Source organism: Platalea leucorodia (genome assembly GCF_965183815.1).
Source record: "Platalea leucorodia genome assembly, chromosome: 4".
Classification (NCBI taxonomy): Eukaryota; Metazoa; Chordata; class Aves; order Pelecaniformes; family Threskiornithidae; genus Platalea; species Platalea leucorodia.
The window spans coordinates 114,465,675-114,484,836 of record NC_138826.1 but is presented as its reverse complement, the minus strand read 5'-3'; the positions used below and the strand labels follow the sequence as shown (position 1 = coordinate 114,484,836).

The 19,162-nt window shown below is 37.1% G+C and overlaps 1 protein-coding gene across 4 annotated transcripts in view; it reads right to left on the bottom strand.

Annotated features, from left to right (window-relative positions):
- PTPN12 (protein tyrosine phosphatase non-receptor type 12) overlaps positions 1 to 19,162 on the bottom strand; it is an 86,338-nt gene that overhangs the window by 20,584 nt on the left and 46,592 nt on the right. For all 4 annotated transcript variants that reach the window (XM_082310683.1, XM_082310682.1, XM_082310680.1 and 1 more), the window contains exons 8-12: positions 18,245 to 18,387; positions 16,736 to 16,802; positions 16,042 to 16,119; positions 15,844 to 15,942; positions 5,136 to 5,221 (exon numbers count right to left, since the gene is read on the bottom strand). In XM_082310683.1, coding sequence (XP_082166809.1) covers positions 5,136 to 5,221; positions 15,844 to 15,942; positions 16,042 to 16,119; positions 16,736 to 16,802; positions 18,245 to 18,387 — 473 coding nt within the window. The remainder of the gene's footprint in view (positions 1 to 5,135; positions 5,222 to 15,843; positions 15,943 to 16,041; positions 16,120 to 16,735; positions 16,803 to 18,244; positions 18,388 to 19,162) is intronic.

Below are 19,162 nucleotides of genomic sequence, written 5' to 3'. Positions count from 1 at the left end.
TGCAAAGAGACGGTTCTGCAGGGCTTAATATGAAACAGAATTACACATAACCCTCGAAAATGTATTTTAATGTCGTTAGATTGAAGTCCAAGCATAATTTGAAGAAAAGTTAAACTGCTACTGTATGTTACCTTTTCTCCTTCAGACAGTAGCCATAGCTCTCCATTACACTGCATACAAAAAAGTTGTTACCTCATCTTTCCTTTTTGTGAGTTTATGTCTCAGTTTCTCTATTTCTTTCAAATTGCATTTGAACTTGAAAATAGAGTTTTCTGCAATCAAGCCCGATTAAAATAAACAACCCTGTCTCAAAATATGTTAGAATGAACTACTAAACACAGAAATATTTCAAGGACTATTCCTTAAAAGGTATTAAGATGATCCCTCTGAATTCTGATGTACCAATCATTGCTTCTAGATTTGAAGTAAAAGCTCCAATTGTACAGTCATATAAAATCACGTATAGTCCTAAACGGCAAATTTAAAACTTTGGTTCTTTACAGTCTTATATCTAACAGTAAAGTAAAAATCTTACTTATGCCCTCTTCCTGCCTTAACCTGAAAATAGTTAAACATGTCTAACAAAGAATGCTTTCTACCCCATCAAGTCCTCCAAAGAAATTTAACATAGATGTAAGTTCAAGGTGACTTTCACAAGAAGTCATCATAAACTGCAAAGCCAAGCAATTTCTAGAATAAGGTGCTGATGTATGCACTCATGAGTTGTTCTTGTTTACCTTCATAATAATCAAGGAATATTATTTGAATATTTTTTTTAATGTTGACATCAAATGCAGATAGATTTTAACCTAAATAACTATGTTCACATATTGTACAGCAAATATAAATTACATTAAAGCATTACAAGGTGATAAAATGTTGTTAGGCACTACCATTCCAGAATCTCTGCAAAACAAGTACAGTTAGATGCCTCATGGTAAGTTAATAGAAGTTTCATGGTAAGTTAATAGAAGTGAACAAAATTCCCATTTAATATTGATTTAATATCAATAGCTTAAAGATACTTGTAACTTTTAAGAAGAGACAGACATAAAAGAAGCCCAGAAAAGTACAATTAGAAGTTATACTTTGTAGCATTCCTTCCCCAAGACATCCCCAAGCTGAAGCAAGTACTAAAAGGATTAATTATCCCTCCCTGAGTAAGTTTCCAATCTTATATGGCAAAAGTCTTTAGTGGCATCTCATCCTTACTTAGTACGGACATGAGAGTTAACTTGATACCAGCTACACTTTTAAGAGGAAGACATCTACAAATTTAAAGATAATCCAGAGATCACCTGTCCTACAATCCTGTCACAAACAAGAGAAGAGACAGGCGAGAAAGCCAGCTTCATGGAAAAACGCTACAATGCACCGAGTGGTTAGCCACTGAAAAGTGCTGTAGAGGCGATGTCACCATCTCATCCAGCAAGCAGCCTCAGGGCTGTCAGAAAACAACTAACAGGAATCATAATCATTACCGTCTAAGCAAACATAGGTTGGTCTGATAGCAATATGGAAGACAAGCATCCTGAGGTTGAGAGATGTAAATCGACTTTCCTCCTGCTCGGTCAGGATCACCTCAAGCAGGTTCACCTGAAACCAAGCTGGCATGCAGTGCTGTTTAGTATTAGTCACCATAATCCTTTTTGCTTTAGAAAAAGAAGCAACTGTTAAACCTTCCCTTAAAAAAAATAAATGCAAGTTGCTTTACTAATTACACATTCTAGAGCCAACTACAACACAACATATAGAGAATTTAAAAGCCTTATTCCCTTTAAAAATATTAACTTTAGCAACTTGCTTGTAACTTATTCAGAGACAGTGCACGTACAACTCAAGTATGCATTTGGCTGGCAATCTAAAAATGCTACTGTACAAAATATTTTCAGCAAGTTCCCAGAGAAAATTCTAAATCAAGCTAAAAATGTGGGTTAAACTAGATTATTTCAGAGTGCCTATTGAATATGAACTTATCCGTAAAGGCAATGACTCTTAGACACCATTTGAAAACATTCAAAGGTGTAGACAAATACTTAAAATAGTTGTACCAAGATATTTTTAGTCACAGCAATGTAGACAAAAATAATAGAAGGGACATGAAAAAAAGTGGTAAGAGAATGGTTTGGGGAAAAAAGCTACAGATGCAATAAGGAGATGTATCGTGTTTAACAGTTTCCTTCTCCATATGGGGATTAAATTAGAATCTTTCACGGATTCTGCTCTCCCATCCTCCCCAGGAAAAGGATGTCAACCTATGCCAGAACATCCACAATACGCAAAACCTGGCTCCAAATCCTGCCTGAATCAGGCTGCGGATTTGTAAAATTACCTCCCACATCAAGAAAAAACATGCTTATTAGTGGGTATTCTGAGAAGATATGACTAATAGCAAATAAAGTCTTTCCTCACAAGCGTCTTCCATGAGGGGTGTAATTAATTGTTTTTCAAAAGTAACCTCCATTTGAAAAAGACAACAGCTTTGCTGAAAGCTTCCATTTATTCACCTCCAAGGAAGCAATCTTCCTGCCAGTGCTGGCAGATGGGAAAGTATGAGTTTATGGAAGCAGGCCCAAAGACGACCAGGTTTTATAAGAGAGCTTAAAAGATTTTCACTTAATAATGCAGCAAGTAAAGAACAATGCAATGCAGATGAGACAGAACAGACGTGTGCTAAAACATGAATTATGCATATATGATTATTAAATGAATATATAAAAATGATAAAAACCTAGGTACACCTAAGATTATTTCAAGGAACACTAATAAAATTAGTGGACAGAAATCATATGTAAGTTCACTGACTAAGCTTCAAGAAGAGCATGGAACTCATCATGAACACAGGTTAACAGACTCCTCTGTCATTATCTTAATCTATGCAATTGAATACAATCACATTACCATCAATCTAAATAAGGTAAAAATTATATTACCTACATAGCACAAACTGTGCCATTTGTTTGTGAAAAGCCCCAACTCATTTCCATCTCTCTCTTTCAATGTTGTATTCTCCTCTAACTTCTGCTTAACATAACTAATGCTAAGTTAACTACAACAGCTACTCATATTCTTACTCTACTGTATCATTAATGGTTATTATCATACATTATTTCCAAAGTTATCTTATTATAAATACCATCCCCAGGGCCACTAAAGAAGTCGAGCAATAGGTCCATTTATGATAGTTCTCCGATATCCTCATTAGAACGGGCGTTAGAATCGCATGCAATATTCCAGATCTGGTCCAAATTACTAGTTGACAAAGTGGAACATTTTCATACCTGGTTTTAAACTATGTTTGTTCCTGTGACAAGAAAATGATGTTGCAATATTGAATATACACACACTGCTACCCATTCTGAGTCACCAATTTTCAGATAGCTTTCTATGTCCAATTACATTCCCTATATACATGCGCATATATTTAAACTTCCTCCTTTACCAAACCTAGAATATTTTAGGATTTAAAATTCATTTGATTGTATAATCACTGCTCTCATCTTGCTAGCCCCTCAAAAAAGGGCTCACTTTACCTCACCATTTGTACTCTGCCAAATGCAGTACTGGAAAGAAGGGATTAATTCTCATCTTCTACCTTTAACCATTGAAGTTATCATCAAATGAATAGGAACTCCCACTACCGACCTGACCTTGCACTACTCCAGTTTGATTATATTTTAAAGCAGTAAAACTACTTTCCTTACATGACTAAAAGTTATGCAAGAATATTAACTGGCTGGTGGTTTCTTATGTCATTCTACAACTTTAGGAAACCCAAGTGCTTACCTTAAATGTCTATTTAACTACAGGCAATGTAGCACAGGCAAGATCACCTGCCAAAGGTCCTATAAGCCTTCCAGAAACTAGCTAGGGAACTCAGGCACTTACCTCAGGAGAGTTGCTTCTTTAGCTGTCTAACACTCAGGTTGGGTACCCATTTTAGGCAGACGAATCTGTTAGTTCAGATTTACTTTTGGCTTCCTTAAAGTCAAGTCTATGTATTTTAGGAGCTAGAGAGGACTTGACTTTAACTCTGTTGAATAAAAGGATTGGCGAGAACAATTTTTCCTCTCAATAAGAAAAGCATTATGTTGGCATACTCTAGTCAATAGCAGTACTTGTCTGTGAAGTAATATTTTCTTGAACAAATGGATATTTTTCATTATGTTTTTGCCTTCAAAAATCATAGTTCAGTCATTATTTGAGCTTATTTTGAATTATGTTTTGCCAACCATATCCTGGGCTACATCACAACAAGCATGGCCAGCAGGTCGAGGGAGGTGATTCTCCCCCTCTACTCTGTTCTGGTGAGACCCCACCTGGAGTACTGTGTTCAGCTCTGCAGCCCCCAACATAAGAAGGACATGGACCTGTTGGAGCAAGTCCAGAGGAGGGCCACAAAGATGGTCAGTGGGCTGGAGCACCTCTGCTATGAGGAAAGGCTGAGAGAGCTGGGGTTGTTCAGCCTGGAGAAGAGAAGGCTCTGCAGAGACCTTATAGCAGCCTTCCAGCACCTGAAGGGGGCCTACAGGAAAGACAGGGAGGGACTCTTTATCAGGGAGTGCAGTGATAGGACAAGGGGTAATGGCTTTAAACTGAAAGAGGGTAGATTTCGATTAGATATGAGGAAGAAATTCTTCACTCTGAGGGTGGTGGGGCACTGGAACAGGTTGCCCAGAGAAGTTGTGGACACCCCATCCCTGGAAGTGTTCAAGGCCAGGCTGGATGGGGCTTTGAGCAACCTGGTCTAGTGGAAGGCGTTCCTGCCCATGGCAGGGGGGTTGGAACCAGATGGTCTTTAAGGTCCCTTCTGACCCAAACCATTCTATGATTCTATCACCTAGCAGAATGAGAATACAAGTAGATCTAACATATCTGACTACTAAAGGGGTATGCTTGACTACTCACATGTAGTCATTGCAAGATTGGTATATTCAAACACATACTTCGCAAAGATATTAAAGCTTATATTTACAGAGCCAATTACAAGACTTCTATTTGTATTATGTATATTTCTAAATAGAAAAAAATCGCATCTTAAGAGTCTTTATAGTATCAGTAGTTATATTCTATTTTTTATTTATGAAGCATGTCAATCTATCAGCTTAAAATAGTATATTAACATAGTTAACTACCTGCGGGTCCGTGGAGGCTTTGGTGGAGGAGAATCCTGTTTCTCAGCATCTGAAGAACTGACAGCATTCTCTGTATTATTTTCATCCTGATTAAAAGAAAAAGTTTTCATTCATGACTGTAAAGCTGATTTGCATACAATGAAGTTTATCTTACTCAGCAAAGCATGAAGATTTTGATTTCATTTTAGGAGGATCATAAGAGATATTTATAAACATATATATATAAAAAATATATATGTATCATTACACATTTATATACATATACATCTAAAATATTGTTGTGGGTTAACCCTGGTAGGCAGCTAAGCACCACAAAGTCACTTACTTGCTCACTTCTCCCCACCAGCCCCAGAAGGAGGAAAAGGAAAGGCAAGAAAACTTGTGGGTCAAGATTGTTTAGTAAGCAAAGGAGAAGTGGCAGAAGAGAGAAAGAAAACAAAGAAAATGAGTGACGAAAAAGCAATCACTCACCACCTCCCACAGGTGGACCTGTGCCCAGCCAGTTCCTGAGCAAAGGATGGCTAACCTCACTAAACCCCCCTCTTTTCCCTCTTTATTGCTGAGCTGGGTGTTATGTGGTGCTATGGAATATCTCTGGTTAGTCCAGGGCATCTGCCTGGTGGTGCCCCCTCCCAACCTCTTGCACACCCCCCCAGTTTATTCACTGGGAGAGCAGAATAAGAAACAGGCAGCACTGACAACGTGCAGACACTGTTGAGCAATAGCTGTAACATTAGTGTGTCACCAGCATTGTTTTGGTCACAAATCTAAAACACAGTACCCCAAGAGCAGCTATGAAGAATATTAACTCCAACCCAGCCAGACTCAGTATAAATGTATATGTATAAAAATAATAATAGAACACGCAAGGGTCTAAAGCTGATATACCATCTCTGTACACATGCCACAGCCAAAGATCCAACAAAACCAAGGAGGACCTTAGTGTTATCCCGAGTTTAATATGTATTTTACCTAAAAGCTTTTCTTGCAGGAGTTTTCTTTTGAAAAGCAACTTTAAAAAAGAACCACAAATCTCTCAGATATGTGTAATATATTTCAAAGCACAATACCAGGTTCATGCAGCAGGGCCTACTATCTGCCAGCCTACCTGTTTGGATCGTGCGACAGAGACTGACCTTCTCTCGTCTTACAAAACAAAAGGGAATTCTGTTAATTTCTGCTTCAAATGTGATACTTGCATTTGAATTTGGTAAGCATTTTCAGCTTTGGAAGATATACCATAACTAAGTTATCTCAACACCTAACTACCCTCGCTTAAATTTAGATTCATTAGTTACATGTTTTTAATTTCCATTACTAGTCTTAAAACAGTTATCACTGTCTGCTAGTGCGAAGAGTCTATTATCAGATTCTATTCCTCAGTGTACTAAGTGAAGCTTTTCCTGTGAAGAAAAAAATTAAATCTTTTAATCTTTCTTATTGTTTTTCAGTAACCTCCCCCATTAACTAGCTGTCCAATACAATATTCCAGACGTACTCCAGCAGAAATACCCTATTGTTCCTGAATCAATGGCTTGTGTTAGCCCTTTCCAGACAAATTGCACAGGGAGTTAATTGTCCTGCTGACCACTGGATGTAACTATTAAGTTTTTTTTGGAGTGAGATTCAATTAGCAGATAAAAGCCACTTACATTTAGATGACCACAACTCAAGTTCCCATTGCAGTCAACCAAGTTTGGTTGGTCTTCATAGAATCATAGAATAGTTTGGGTTGGCAGGCACCTTTAAAGGTCATCTAGTCCAACCCCACTGCAACAAGCAGGGACGTCTTCAACTAGATCAGGTTGCTCAGAGCCCCATCCAACCTGACCTTGAAGGTTTCCAAGGATGGGGCATCTACCACCTCTCTGGGCAACCTGTTCCAGTGTTTCACCACCCTCATCATAAAAAAAATCTCTTCCTTATGTCTAGTCTAAATGTACCCTCTTTTAGTTTAAAACCATTACCCCTTGTCCTGTTGCAGCAGACCTTGCTAAAAAGTCTGTCCCCATCTTTCTTGTAGGCCCCCTATAAGTACTGAAAAGCCGGAATAAGGTCTCCCCGCAGCCTTCTCTTCTCCAGGCTGAACAACCCCAACTCTCTCAGCCTTTCCTCATAGCAGAGGTGCTCCATCCCTCTGATCATTTTTGTGGCCCTCCTCTGGACCCGCTCCAACAGGTCCATGTCCTTCCTGTGCTGAGGACCCCAGAGCTGGACGCAGTACTGCAGGTGGGGTCTCACCAGAACAGAGTAGAGGGGCAGAATCACCTCCCTCGGCCTGCTGGCCACGCTTCTTGTGATGCGGCCCAGGATACAAGTGGCTTTCTGGGCTGCGAGAGCACGTTGCCGGCTCATGTCCAACTCTTCATCTACCAGTACTCCGTTCCAAACCAAATTCTGCCCCTTTTTGTTTCCAGATCTGAGCCTTTACATTTTGCAACACTACAGCCACACTTGCTCAACTTGCCAAATAACCCAGATTTTTTTGTATTCATGTCCTGATACATTGTTTCTTTAAGTCTCTGTTACTTCTGTTAATAAAGATGTTTGGTTTTCCTGGGGTAATGCATAAAAAACTAATAGCCATGTCAAGCCAACTGATAATGTTGTACCTTACTGAACTAGGATTATTATCCATTGGTTGGCTCTCAAAGTGAAGTGTACTGTGAACTAGATTTTAATACATTTAATGTACTGGGTTCTGTATCATCCTAGCTTCCTAATAAACAACATTGGCTGCAGGTCAAACGCTTTCAGAGATTTATTGCATCAGCACTACCTTAACAATCATTCTCAGCAAAAAGTGCTGTCATCAAGACATAGTGTCCAAAAAGTCACTGTCCAAAAAAGTAGAATGACAAAACCAGCTAATGAGGTATTAAAAAAAAGTATTGTGAATGCTATGCTATACTTGATCCATAAACTGAATGCAGGACCTCATTATTTTATCTAGGAACAAAGGTACCCTTTTAAGTCCTTTATCAGTTTTCCATGACTTACTGAAAAAACATTAAGGGCCCAAAGAACTTTTAAAATCTAGGTGCAAACTATTGCAGACATGCTAATTTAAAAAAAAAAGAAACTCATGTTTTTTCTAGTCATTGGCTGGAATGAAACATTACCAATGGGACATGGACATCCAACCCCTCTACCAGCCTCCCCTCAAATACACAGAAAAGCAATTTCCAGCTCTGACATCAGGTAATGGGTGACTGTACAGACCATTTTGCCCTTAACAAATGAATTTTATTGCCCTCATTCAGGCAGAGCACCATTCTGAACATTGGTGCCAAAGATGCTGAGGCTCACAGTATCCAACAGCAGCAATTCAGTTTCCTGCTCAATGGCTGTGTCATGTTCCTCCCCGCTTCCCTGAGTTGTGCAAAGAAAACTCTGAATCTCTCCCATATGTAGTCATTACTATGGATAGCACTAAATGCATTGATATCGTACTAAAAAGGTCCCCCTTAATCATAAGTACTAGCAACTGCAGTTAGAAACTAGTGCAACTGCATCCTAAGAGCAGAGCGGGCTGTTCGCCTTGTTTCAGTACCACAGCACATCCAAGTTTCCTAAGGCAGAGAGATATTAGAAAGAGTGAGACTACACAAGAGGAATTCCTCCCCCTTACCACCACCTTCTCCATCCTACAACAGATCAGAGAAGTATTGCAGTTCAGTTCCGCCAGCACAGAAGTTTTGAGGAACAGATTTCTTATTTATGCACTGTTTTCTAAAAGGTACTAGCAAGGGAAAGGGTGTGCCTGTTGGCTGTGATGTCAACTAACTTGTCCAGAAAACAAACCAGCAGCTGCATCCCTGTCTTTCTATGTTTGTAAAGCGAAGTGTTTGTGAACAGAATGTTTCCTGAGATATGCTTTTCTCTCAGGCAGGAAAAAAAGCCTATTAGAAAAGCTAACATATGTGAAAGTTTTTTTTAAACTATGTATACAGTAAAAAGCTCTTTCTGGTTGAGACAGGCAAAAGTAGCTGAAGAGGCACTGCCATTTTTGCTACTAGTAATAAAATATATGGATATACCTTGCAAAAGTGTGTATAAACTCAAACGTCTGAGGCACACACACAACTACAGAGAGTTTACAAAAGCAATTCCTTAAAAAAATAATAAAAAAACAAACAAAAAAACCAAACAACAAAACACACACACACACACACACACCCCACACCAAAATGGTACTTTTAAATTCAACCCCAGAACAAAGTCAATGGTTACCCCAACTTCATACACCAGGAAGGTTTCAGGCAGATGTGTTCAAAAGCTTTCACTTCTGCATTAGGTTAAAATCAGGATCAGTTCACTCTGTTCTAGTCACATTAAATCAGGAGCAAGAATGTTACAGGAATTATTGTCACCGAAAAAGAGGTACTTCACTACTTCGCTTAATTAGCTCAATGGATTGATGTTTCTGTGAAGGCTTCATTTACTTTTAGACATCTCATTCCCCAGTAAGTGAAGGATTTTTACTTCAAAGGTTGAAGATGATGAAAGTTCAAGGCAGTAACCGAATGCACTAACCCATACAGGAAAGAAAATAGTGCTCATATCAACTTCATGATGCTGCAGCATTTTTAAGTAATAGTGCTCAGATATTACCGGATCTCTTCTTGTTTTTAACTGAAGAAATACTGCTTGCTGCACTCTCAGAGCAAGTCTGTTACTTGTTCTCAGTTCTGTGTCACAAAAGATAGCGAAGAACCGGTATTTGGAGCAACCTTGAGTGATACCAACTCACAGATTTCCCCTTCCGTCATGTATCAAAATAAGTGAATCGGCAAACATGTAGAACAACTAGCACGGAGCAGAACAGAGGAGGCTCAACTGTAAAAGTGAACGTAGGGTATCTCACTGGGATGACCTCATCCGTTGAGACGAGCAGATGGCAGTATTAAGAAAAAGCCTTCCAGCCTTCCTAATCACAGCTTATTGGCATCAGTCAACACTCTCTTGCTTCTCTAGACAGATGTTGCATTCTCGGGCAGAATACATTTTTAAAAATATCAGCTTAGAAAAACCAGGACAACATACGTAGTTCACAAGGGTCATCATACAGAATTATTTTTTTTTTTAAATGGATTAAAAAAATGTGTAATTCAGTCAAATAAAGTGTTCAGTGCAGCACCCTGCTTTCTTACAGAAGATACCTATCCTATTGTGGCAGGCTTCTCACTATAAGAAAACAGAAGCATTAACAATACGTGGGTAAACAAAAGAATAGCTTTCCTCAACCTTCACCTCTATATGCATCAACTGCTGAACAGCTCGAGTTCCAATGTCCTCGTTGATTGGAGGAAACAGCTACTCAGATCAAGTGAAAATGCTCATAGTTAGGAATTTCTAGGTATTCTGTTGAATTACATATATATATGTATATTATTATATTATATATATTATATTATTATATATATATGAAATGTGTGTATATTTATCTATGAAAGACTACATTAACAAATGAAAAGACCATAAAGTCAAATAGGTAGAAGTGTAGATTACATCTAGTCTACAACAACACAGAGTAACTCATGTTCCTGTGGTAATGCAGAGGAACAACGAATTCTCATGGCAGATGCAGTGTCTGAATTCAACTTGCTTAGGTGACCTAAATTGTATTATCTCCCAAGGGTGGGTCTTTTCCCCACTTACTTCCTCCAATGGCTGAATCACCAAACAGAGCTGTCGCTAACTTTGAGCAAATAGAGGATCACAGTTTTAGACTGAGATTTCACAGGCATTGCCTACAATTCAAAACCTTTTGCCCAGGAATTGCAATGCATAAATTTCTTTTGGAACTTACAGTGGAAACATTTAATGTCATTCAGAAGCTTTCTGTACTGGTAAAGTGTTAGCAAATTTACTGCAAAGACTCTTCCAGAAGTAATCTCATGGTTTCCCTTAAAAGGAATTGAGGCATTCCTTTCGCCCTTATCATAAAGCAGCATGGGAACCACCGAGCATAAGTAGATAAAAAGAGAAATATTTCAGACTGAAATGATACACGCAAATGATTCAGATTAAATAAAAAAACTTTCCAAACATAGGCAAACAAGATAAATGTCTCTGAAGACATATATGATTTTTTTAGAATGCTACAATGGCCAAAGATCTGTTTACAACCTGCAAAACAGCAAAGAGAATTTGAACAGCAAAGTCTTTTAACTTAGAGTTTCCAAACCTCTAATGTTTTGAATATCAACATTCTTCTTACAGCAGTCAATTCCTCCACAGCTTCTAAAAGTGCAATCAGCTGCAGCAACAGAATTCTGTCACTTTTACGGGAAGAAATGCAAGAGATACTTGAGAGTACTAGCAATGCCATATTTTGGAGAAAGTGTTTATTAATACAAGCTTCTATTAGTGGATAAGGGTAAAACAAGGACTTGCAGTACTGTAATATGCTTGTTATTGTCCAGAGACAAAATTCAACAAGAAATATTTTTTAAAGAGATAGTAGACCTTTTGTTGTTTGTCTTTTAATCAAATTTCTTTTTTCTACATACAGAACATTCAATTTTATGAAATTCCATCTGATTTGGACTTTTCAAGACAACCATGGTTCACTTCAGATCACGGAGATGCCTCTCCAAGTAACTCACAAAATATTCTACTGATACAAATCTGACTGATCTTATCAGATTATCAAGACTAATCAGCTCACATATGTTTCAAAGCTTCCAAACACAAAACCAAGTATACTATTTTCACAGCAGTACTAACAAAACCAATGATGAAGAGAAGCACGCAGTTAATGACTCCAAATACATGACAATATGATCAAAAGTTTCAGTGGGAAGGAAGCAGAGTGCAAGACTCAATTCCAATTTCATTGTTTGATAATTTAAAAGTCCTACAACGGGGGGTGGGGGTGTGTGTGGTGTAAATAGTTCTAATTATCACATTTACCATCTGAGTCTTTTCTTGTCAGTAGAAAATTGCTTCTGCACGGCAATTCCATCTTTGCCCTGAAATATGGCTACTGTGGGAATTGTTGGAAGTACTCTATGTGGTATCTGAAGAAAGCTTTTCTTCACACAATTTCATTTACATACTTAGTATTATTTTAAGGACATTTATAGTTCTATATATTCACAATATGTATAACTGTATGGTAAAGCATACAATTACTAGAAATTCTAACTCTATTATAAGTTTATTTTGAAACACTGCATGTGGTTTTTTTGTCAACTTTTTACAGTATTGTTTCCAGCAGCCGAAGTTGGAAAGTTCACAGGAACACACGTTCAGGATTGTGTCTAAGCTACTTCCCTATGAATACTGCTACTCGTTGCCAATCAGATGAACTTTTTGCTGTGATGTTACTGGCAAACACTGCTTACAAAGCTTAGGTAACTCAATTCATTGCAAACACTGCTTGAAATGGGAAAAGCAATTGGACAACAAAACCATGAAACCAACCCTACAGAGTACTCCAACTCTTCAGAGTACTATCAAAATATAATAAATGAAAGATGAAAGAAAATTTCCTCTTCAGTTCAGAAGTATCTCCTATATAACTAACAGTAATATATCCAAAGTAGGCACATTCTTTTATCTGGAATTGTTTCTACTGAACATAATTAAAACCCTTCACATGTACACGATTCCACAGTTGCTGTAGCATCTGCAGGCAGAGTAAGATCTGGGAAGGAACCTTAGGATTTTACATTATATTTAATAAAGTTACTTGAAAACTTTCTGCATCAGAGTTTGTTTCCTTTTAAAAAAACAAACAAACATTCTGGGATGTATCTTAGTTAAAAAACTAACTAGAACATTTCTGGGGAAAACCAGATGTTATATACAACAGATGCTACATAACACCCTCAGAGGAAAAAAGGGAGCTTTTTCAGAAGAGCAAAAACACTGTCTCAAGTGAGTTTTGTCTCACTGTCTCAAAGTTTTGAGAATCAGGTTAAAGCTACAAGCAGATATTTAACTGGATACGTGAGGTAGAAGACTACCTTATAAAACAAAAACAGAAGCTAAGCCTACACCAGTCAATTCCCTGAAGGCAAGTTTCCTAACTAACAAACGAATAATAGTAAATTTTTTTTTAAGTACCAAATTTTTAGATACAGGAACTCGTTACTTATGAGACTTTTTTCCTCAGCCCTCCTGCAGAAATGTTCAAGCTACAATATGAAGAAGCATCATTTCCTAATGCAAAGGCGGCTGTACACCTAGTCAGACTGAAAGATTCATTTTGCCCTGTTTCCAGCAGTGACCAAAAGGAAACTTACAGGGAAGAATAAGGACAGAGCAGGCATGCAGGGATTCTTCCCGAGGATGTTCTCCAACAGTTTGCAACTCTGGAATTTCATAGGTCAGAGATTGGGCAAATTCACAGAAGGAGATTCCAAGATGATTCACCTCAAAGCTACAGGCTTTCAGCTGCAAGAAGCTCTGCCATTTCATGTTGCATGAAGAACTACCTCCTTTTATATTAAGTCTGCCAGGTCTCATTGATACCCTTTATAAAAGGTTAATAGAAATCAGCTTTTCACTGTTACTTAGCCTCTATCATATCTAACTTCAGCCATCTTTTCCAGCTCAATCTGGTTGTTCTTTAGATGAAGCTTTCCGACACCTTTGATCCTTGTCCAAATTTTTAATGCTTGAATTCTGTAACACACTTTTGAGATAAGCAGACCAGACCTGCAGACAGTATTCAAGCCGCAAGGTATCCACACAATGACATTACATTCTCTGCTCTTATTACTTTCCAAATAATTGCTAAAATCCAATTTCCTTCACAACTTATTGACTATAACCAAATTCATATCCAAGCAAAACTCAAAACTCACACTCCACCACTGCATATTCAGAGTTGGGATTTCTCCCTGTCTCACCCCCATGCACGTTACCTACCCATAATCTATTTGCTCTTGTTTTATTACTCAGTCACTCAGATCTCATAAGATGTGGTACAGACAGCACTTGCCTTTGTTACAGACATACCATCAGCATACTGTGTCACCTCTTTATTCAGATGTTCTGGAATACATGTAAATGATGAGACATTTTTGATTTTATGTAAGAGTGCAGACACAGGCCAGATCAAAGTTGAATAACCTGAAGATACAGTAGACTGATCTGCCTATTATTTTATGACCAAAACTCAGGTAATTAGGAATCACTTCTGTACAAAGCTAATAAATCTGCACATTCCAAACCCTATCATGCTCATTCCTCAGAAATAAAATGAAAATTCACAGACTAGCTAGGCTGAATATCAAACCTATAACAGATTAAAACAGCCTGCCATATCCATATTGCATTCAGTCCATCAGGTTTCCTGTCATGACTAAAGACCTCAGAACAATTGGACGAACTGATATAAATTTTTAGGAGTTAACAGAAGGGTATATGCCTTTTTTCCCAGAATGAAAAACAATTTAGACTTCCTATTAAAGGGATGCTTATTAATAAAGGTAGATTTAAAATTGCTTCCAGATATTTCAAAGGGTCTTGAAGATACTACTCATACTCCCTCTAGAGAGCTAGAGAGCCTACACCAATTAGGTACTGAAGGGACAGACAAAATTACTGAATAAACAAAGCACAGTCGAAGTATAAAGGGCGGTACACAGTTCTGGACTGTGGGGGAGAGAAAGAATATATTGATCCCAAAAGCCATTTTTCATGTAGTGCCCAGTAGTAGCCAAGAAAATATATCTGAACATAAAAAAGGGAAAAAACCTAGGGGAGATGAAACTTAAAGTGGAAGGACACAAAGACAGAAAAATCCCCAAATACCATGATTGCCAATGAAGAATATTTTTCCCACATTTTTTTCCCCTTTGTTAAAAGGGTAGAGTATGAAGCTTCCTAACAAAGGCCTTTTTAAGTTATTTTTCTTTCCCCCAGTCAGTTCCAGTGCAAACAGTACTTCAACAAAATATGAGAACTTAATATGATCATTCATTGCCAGTCCTGCACAACTACATCAAGGCTGTGTTGGGCCAAGACCAAGGCAGTACACAACAGCATGTAATATCCAAGTCTCAGTTGAAGAGTCAGATCAATGCTTATATACTGGTTTAAAATTGGGCCCAACACCACTCTGGGGGCAAGGAAGAAAAGAAAACTTCAGTGAAGTTTTTCCCTTTCAAGAGTCTAACCTAAACATAGATCAGATAGAATTCATCTATATACACATACACGTGTATTTATTTATTTTTCTTTATATATATAAATTTATTTTTTTATTTTTAACTTACTCATCATACTGTTTAACAAGTAATTTGCAGAAGGTCAGGCTTATACAAAATTTCATTTGCTGCCAATATATCAGAATTGGGGTGAGTACTGCCAATCAAAGCAACAGATCAGCTGTCAACTACTGCCACCTCATCAAGGTAAGGGCACATTTTGCAATTTAAATATTGAGTTAGAGTCCTGCATTTCATCCATACTAGAATTCTTTCTATTGCTTCCCCCACTGCAATTGCATTTGGTATAGGTGGTAAATACTCCTTTAATTATCTGACTCAACTTTTACAACCAAGTCCTCAGTGTAAGTTGAGTACAGGGTAGCTGTCCCTACTCAGCAAAAATCACTTGTAGTCCAAACAAGTTCTGCATGTGCCTTAACACCACTGAACACTTAACTTTAAAAACTAGACTTTACGGGAAAATCTTGATCAGAAGCTAACAGCTACAACTGACAAACTCATATGGGAAAGACACATACCACTCCATCTGCAATCTTCCAGTCCGCACAGCTTTCATATTTTTGCAGTTGCTTTTCAAAGAGTTGTGCTATGGCTCGATGGACAAGTTCATACTGCTCCTATAGCAGGTTAACAGATAAAAATTAGTGCATGAGATCTTTACAAAGAATGATGGTATATTGTCATTTGATAAAGATTCATTTTAAAACAAACTATACCTTTGTCTGCACTGCAGAATGCCTTTGTGTCCTCATTTCCTGTATTAGATTAAATACATTGAATTCTTCAGGTATTTTCTGAAATGTAGAAGGAAGTCAATTACATTGACATACCTGTTTGCCAGAACAGCAATACAAAAGCTGTTAGACATCAACAAGTATGTTTAACATTTGTAGGTAAAGCCAATCTGTTCTCTCCACATTGCAGCTATTAATTTTTTTTTTAAAAAGCAATTTCTCTCCAGAACTGGTTTTAAATATTTGATTTAGACCAGATGAGAGCATTTCAAGTATTTAAAAAATAAGACATCCAATGAAAGCATTAATACTACACTGCAACATAATGATGCTTTATAACCTAAAAAACCCAGAATGAAAATATCCCTATATATTTGAAATATATTTGAAGAAGCTGCAAGATTAAACAGAGACATTGAAAAAGTTGAATTCAAAATCACTGAAATATATTAAAAAATTTAGAATTTTATGGTGACTTTTTTTAGATAAAAACTTGCTGTCAAAGGAAAGTAAGTTCCGACTAAAGCATGAATGCAATGAAACTAAACATCCAACCTGTCAAAAGAGTTCCGGAACATATTAAACATTTCACTATTTCAGAACATTTGGAAGCTCAGTCAATCACTGTTACGAAATGATGGAATGCCACAAAATTTCTTCTTTTAATATTCCTTACCCCAGCTTTAAGCAAATTCCACGTATAATCTATGGCACAGATGGCTCCTGTTCTTCCACACCCTGCACTATGAACATAAACAGTTAGGTGTCTTAGAAGTTATTTTAATTTGTTAAAAACACACTATAAGCTTTATATTTCCAGAGTCCACATAAAAAAAAATACATATCAAAATCCCCCACCTATCATTTTAATTTAAACTCACTCAACCTGACACTGTAGTCTGAAAAATAAAAAAGTTAGCAGTGCAAAATGGAGCACTGAAGTTTTTAATATAAGTTTTTCATAGCCAATTGGAACTGCAATCATAAAAGATGCTTCAATGCTGACATTTTTATTGCCTCTTCCGTCACACTATTCCTAGTTACCACTGCTTGGGATTTTGTCCAAGTTTAATGATAGATATGTTAAATGGCAGAACAGAATACATTTAAAGACTTCCCACATTTTTCTGATTTGGTATCACATCTGTATTTTCTGCTTTTTATCTAAAAAACTTAAATCTGAAAGTTATAAAAAATGACATCAAACTATCACATTTATTCTTCCTAATAGTATGGATTCCTCTATTTTACACATAAAGAGTTATAATGTAATAAATATGCATGCATTATAATTATACTGTTGGAAAGAACCAACCTTCACAACTGTATTGACATTCAAGAGAAACAAGACAAAGTGAAATGGATTTCAGTGCTAAGTAAGTTTTTTATGGTTTTAGACCTCAATTACTTAGACTCACAAGTTAAAAAAGAATGCAGCTAAAGACAGTAGATTTCGATACACTAAGAAAATAACCAAGCTCTGAAGAGTTAATAAGCCCCAACAATTTAACATTTCCTGGCTTATGGATATGAATTAAGTTTTTTTGACATATAATACATTAACTTTTGTTGCTTTAAAAAAAGTATCAAATATCATAGGCAAGAGCTTTTCAGAGAAATTGTCAGAAACTATCAATTCCCCAAAACATTTCCATGGCAGTTTAGTTTAACCAGTCCTTCTGTTAGCCAAATTTCAGGTCAAAGATGAAACTGCTGCTCAGAAGCGAAGACTTATCAACTGGAAGCTACAGCCTGCTGATTAGAGATCTTTTTTGTCATATTAGAAGACAGACAGAAAAGTTCTTAGGTAGTGATGCACCTGCTATTCTCTCCTACTGAGAATGGAGCCTTCACTCCCATACCTGATTTGCAATGATCTTCAAAGTCTATTTTGTCCTAATGAGGATTTAAATGTCTTAAGAACCACAAAATTGTCTCCCTTTCAAAGACTAACTCTTTTCTGATTTATATTCTGCCTTAAACTGAAATAGAAGCAAAATTTCACTGTCATGAGTTTTAAGACAATGATTTTGAGCCAAGTTTTGACATGAGGAAATATTCCATTTTAGAAAACGAAAATAAATAAATTCTGATTCAGAATCAAACTAGTGCATCTCACACCAGAAGTCTCGACTTCAAAAAAATTAAAATGTATATAAACTTAAAAAATAAATATATTTGATACCTGCAGTGTATGCAAATTGGTACATCTTCATGTTCCTGGTATTCTCTCATCAAGCTGATCATGTCCAGAATAGAATCAAAAGATGAAGGGACATCATGGTCAGGCCAGTTAACATAATGAAATTGATAGACACTACGAGTTTCCTAAGGAAGAGTGAGGGAGAAAGGTGTTAATGATAATGCATGTTTGAGGAGTCTGTATGAAATCATTAGTTCTACGAACCTTCACTTTTTGCATGATTAAGCGTGAACAAGCAAAGCCATTTACTATATTAAAAAAAAACCTACAGCTTATACCACTGAGAAAAACAAAAGGGAAATTCTGTAGTAGTATTTTGAGTGCTGCTAATGCATAGGAAAAAGCACTATGGGACAGTTCACAGAAGCCTCTCTCTAATATATGGGTTGAAGGACCCACAACATTGCACTGTGTTAAAAGATTCTCTGTCCTTACAGTCTTAAAATTTGAAAGGGAGAAAGAAAGGGAAAGACCACTCTGAAAGGTTCTTTTTCCAATTGTACTCCAGTAACTTACATTGGAAAAAAATGGGGGTAGGAGGGTGTTGTTGTTTTGTCACATTACAAAAAGTGTGTGCGCGCACACACAGAGGGAAATTAAGAAAATGTACCTAAATATGGATCACACTTGCAGCAACAGTAGGTACACTTTTATTCTAGTTAGCTCATGTTACAGTAGTACTAAAGACAAGGCAAGAAGTAGGCTTCAGAACAGCCTAGTTACTCAGCTACCTGGATCCCTGAAAAACCAAATCCTCTTTCTCATCATTATCCAAACCATCCACAGTATAGCTAGTTCTACTGCACCTTCCACACTGTTGTCAGACCTCTGGATTCTAGTATACCCTCGAAGTAATGTACTAGAGAGGCATATGAATTTTTTGATCAATGTTACAAGTTT